The 4,220-nt window shown below is 46.8% G+C and overlaps 1 protein-coding gene across 1 annotated transcript in view; it reads left to right on the top strand.

Moving 5' to 3' along the window:
• The first annotated feature begins 38 nt into the window (after positions 1-38).
• The window catches only part of ADAMTS3 (ADAM metallopeptidase with thrombospondin type 1 motif 3), a 237,602-nt gene continuing 233,420 nt past the window's right edge, over positions 39-4,220 (top strand). The window contains exons 1-2 of the mRNA XM_006769918.2: positions 39-664; positions 1,971-1,998. Coding sequence (XP_006769981.1) covers positions 596-664; positions 1,971-1,998 — 97 coding nt within the window. The 5' untranslated portion in view covers positions 39-595. The remainder of the gene's footprint in view (positions 665-1,970; positions 1,999-4,220) is intronic.

Here is a 4,220-nt window from a genome sequence, read left to right as displayed (position 1 = left end):
GCAGCGAGCAGACGACCGCTTTGCGAGCAACAGGAGCCGGCGAGCGGCCCACTCCTCCCACCTCCTCCGCCAGCCTCCTCCTCCCTCCGGCTCCTCCCGCCCCCACCTCTGTGTGCGCGGCGGAGTCGCCCTCTCCCTGCCTCTTTCTCCCGCTCCCGCTCGCTCGTCTCTTTCGCTCGTACTTCCCCCTGCTGTGCTTTGGGGGACCCAAGCATTCTCGGCGCGGATCGTGGGGATCAATGGTGCTAGGGAAGCCTAGAGAAAGCCGCGCTGGGCAGAGCTAGTTGGCAGCCCCGGTCCCTTCCCCCTCTCCCGGCGCAGCCCGTGCGGGCGCGCAGCACCTTCTCGCTCCTGCGCTCTGTTGGGGAGGACGGGGTGAGAAGGTGAAGTGGAAAGACTGCAGAGCACAGGGGGCCAGTCTCAGAGCTCAGATTTCATTTTCATTGAAGCAAAGCACAGAAGATAAGGTTTTTATTTTTTCTATTCTGCTTTTTATCACCCCCTTAATTTTTTTTTTTACAAGAAACTTATTTTGGGGGGTGTATGCTCTGGGCATTTGCTTTGCCCAGTAGTTGAAAAGTCAACTCGACTCGTGATGGTTCTCCTGTCACTTTGGTTGATAGCAGCCGCTCTGGTACAGGTTAGGACTTCAGCTGATGGACAAGTAAGTGGAAAATAATGAAAAACTCAAACCCAACCTTTTCCCGAAAAAGTTCCTCCCCTCTTTCCCCTCCTCTTTCCTCCTCCCCTCCCACCCTTCCCTGTTATCTGGTGCCTTCAGGAACGGTGTTTTGAGGGCTGGGTGCAGCGCAAGGGGCTTTTGGGGGTGGGTGGGTTGTGGGGGTTGAATTGCACGGGAGGCGAGGACTCTCGCTCCGGGAGCCCAGGCTTGTCACACCTGGGGCTTCCCCACTTTGCGGCATTCGTAACAGTTCTTGGCCACAAACTGCAGCCCGTTCGCATCCTCGCCGGGCCGTCTGGGTTTCCCCTTTCCGGAGGGCGGTCGGGGCGCTAGAATGAAGCTCTGCACGCGGGGTCCAGGATCCTAGTGCTCTGGTTGCTGCCACCGGAGTCGGGTTCGCGGGGATTTCTCTTCTCACTGACTCACAGCCTTTTCGGGCAGACAGAAGCGGGGGTTTCAGGAAGTCCTTTGGCCGGACAGGGAGCCATCCAGCAGACACGTGTCCTGGGAGGACTGCGGCGGGGCTGGGGTTTGACAGTTGCGAAGGGGGGCTGGGACATTTCCTGCCCTGCATTTTCCTGGGCAGAGGCGGGAGGCGCCGGCCGCTGCTCTCCCCTCCCCCTCTGCCCAGCTCCTCCTCTTTAAAGCTGAGTGCAGCTCTGTTTCTTTTTGGCCCAGCCCCCACCCTTTGGAGACTCAAGGTGAAGCCCGATGCTCTCAGAAGAGTCCTTAAGAAGGCTCGGCGGGGCGAGCCCAGCCGTTTGTAGTAATTCACATCCTCACCGGGCTGGTGGGATTTGGGGTGCAGAACACGACTGTGAGTTTTTGTAGCTTCTCTGGTCTGCCTGGTCTGAACATCGGGTAAAAAGTATGAAATGGTTCATTCTTGACTTCAAATCTGATACACCAGGCCCCCCTTTAGGCTTCTTTACACACGTGTAAGAGTATAATATATAGACTCTCTTTTCTAATCCTGACCCAGTATCTGGAGTTTTCGGAAAAGAACATTGGGTGTCACTATTTAATTTTGCTGATTTCATCAATGTTCAGTTAAAATTAAAACGGGCAAACAATTCCCTGCCCCGAATTGTTACTGAATTGGCTCTTGCTCAGGACACAAGAACCTTCTACAAGCCCAGGTGCAGCCTGGAGGCACCAATCCGGGTCTCCGGCATCTCCTGATTAGCTAGCTCCTGAAAGGCACTAATGGTAGAAATAAAACGCACGAGGTGATAAGATGAAACCCAGTAACTGTTTCTTTTTCTTACTTTCCCCCCCTCCTTTCCAGGCTGGTAATGAAGAAATGGTGCAAATAGGTAAGCCTTGTTCTCAGATGTCATTCTTATCTTAGTAGAAAGTAGGAAATGAAGTAAGCTAAGCAAAATATTGTTTCTGAAATTTCTCCTGTAGTTAAAAATGATTTATAGTCTGGGAACATTTCTGCTCTTCTCTTCCTCTTTCCGGAGGAGAATCCCACTTTCCTCAGGCTGAGTTATGGTGAAAATTCCGCAGGTGGACTTTTCCAGCGTTTTATTACTGTCTTTGGATAAGCCACTGGTAGGTTCTTGGAGGGTGATGTAGGGCTGGAAGAAGATGCGGAGATAAATCAAATCAAATAAACCTGAGTAGCCTTAGGAGTAGCACAGCTGATTAGAGTAGAAGGCAACGTGTAAGAATACTACAAAGAAGGGGAAAATGAAGTACCGAGGATGGAAATTTTCCTCTTAAAATTTTTTCCAGCTCTGAATAAACTCTCCAGTGAATTCTTTTATTCCATCTGCTTTAAAATGATTACCTACCTACAAATGTGCAAGATACTATTAGGTCTTTTGCAAATAACATCTAAAACCTCAGTATTACCTGATGATGTGGGAATGATTCCCATTTTATGGGTGAGGAGACTGAGGCTCAGAGAGTGTAAGTGACTTGAACAGGTCACTCCAAAGTCCGTGATCTTTTTGGAACTGTTTATAATAATATATTTGTTCTGAATTCAGAGACTGAAAGTCATCTGGCAAGGAGCCAGGCTCCATTCAAAGCCTTTTTATACACATTTAACTTGGGTTACTTTAAAAGATTATTTTTCTTTTTGGCAGAGTGCTAGTGCGTGTAAATTCTGTATTTGTCAAGTGATATTGTAAAGTTATCTTTTAGACAAAAAGTTTTATTACTGGAAGCATAGTTACAAGTCATTGACCATGTACTATGTGCCAGGCAGTGTTAATTGCGTTGTGTACATTATGTCATCTAATTCTCCCAACCACACTATAAATTATAGACACCATTGTGCCTATTTTAGACTTAGAGAAAATGAAGCTTGACAGGTTACATAGTTACCTGCTGTGGTGCATAATGGAGAGCTGGAGGGTTTCTACACTTGTATACTAATGGGGAGGACCCCAAGAGCCAGCCCCAATGGTAGCTGTATATCTATATGTAGCTGTATATCAGTCTTCTTTTTTTATTTTTTTAATTTTGTTTTATTGTTTAAAATATTACAAAGAGTAGTACATATGTCTCTTTTTTTTCCCCCTTGACCTTCCCCCGGCCTCCCCTACCCTCCAGTGTCTTGTGTCCATTGGTTATGCTTATATGCATCCATACAAGTCCTTTGTTTGATCTCTTACCTCCTCCCCCCCCCCCCCCCCCCCGCAACCCTCTCTGCTGTAGTTTGACAGTCTGTTTGATGCTGTTCTACCTCTGTATCTATTTTTGTTCATCAATGTATAATGGTCTTTATTATCCATAAATGAGTGAGATCATGTGGTATTTTTCTTTCATTGACTGGCTTATTTCACTTAGCATAATGCTCTCCAGTTGCATCCATGCTGTTGCAAATGGTAAGAATTCCTTCTTTTTTACAGCAGCATAGTATTCCATCATGTAGATGTACCACCATTTTCTTTTTTTTTCATAAATATATTTTATTGATTTTTTACAGAGAGGAAGGGAGAGGGATAGAGAGTTAGAAATATCAATGAGAGAGAAACATCGATCAGCTGCCTCTTGCACACCCCCTACTGGAGATGTGCCCACAACCAAGGTACATGCCCTTGACCGGAATCAAACCTGGGACCCTTCAGTCCGCAGGGCGATGCTCTATCCACTGAGCCAAACTGGTTAGGGCTGTACCACAGTATTCTAATCCACATCTGTTGATAGGCACTTAGGCTGTTTCCAAATATTAGCTATGGTAAATTGTGCTGCTATGAACATAGGGATCCATACATCCTTTCTGGTTGGTGTTTCTGGTTTCTTGGGATATATTCCTAGAAGTGGGATCACTGGATCAAATGGGAGTTCCATTTTTAACTTTTTGAGGAAACTCCATACTGTCTTCAATAGTGGCTGTACCCGTCTGCATTCCCACCAGCAGTGCACAAGTGTTCCTTTTTCTCCACATAATCTCCAGCACTTGTCATTTGTTCATTTGTTGATGATAGCCATTCTGACAGGTGTGAGATGGTACCTCATTGTCATTTTGATTTGCATCTCTCGGATGATTAGTGACTTTGAGCATGTTTTCATGTCTCTTGGA

This window comes from Myotis davidii, unplaced genomic scaffold (genome assembly GCF_000327345.1).
Source record: "Myotis davidii unplaced genomic scaffold, ASM32734v1 scaffold284, whole genome shotgun sequence".
Classification (NCBI taxonomy): Eukaryota; Metazoa; Chordata; class Mammalia; order Chiroptera; family Vespertilionidae; genus Myotis; species Myotis davidii.
This window is presented reverse-complemented; position numbering and strand designations above follow the sequence as displayed.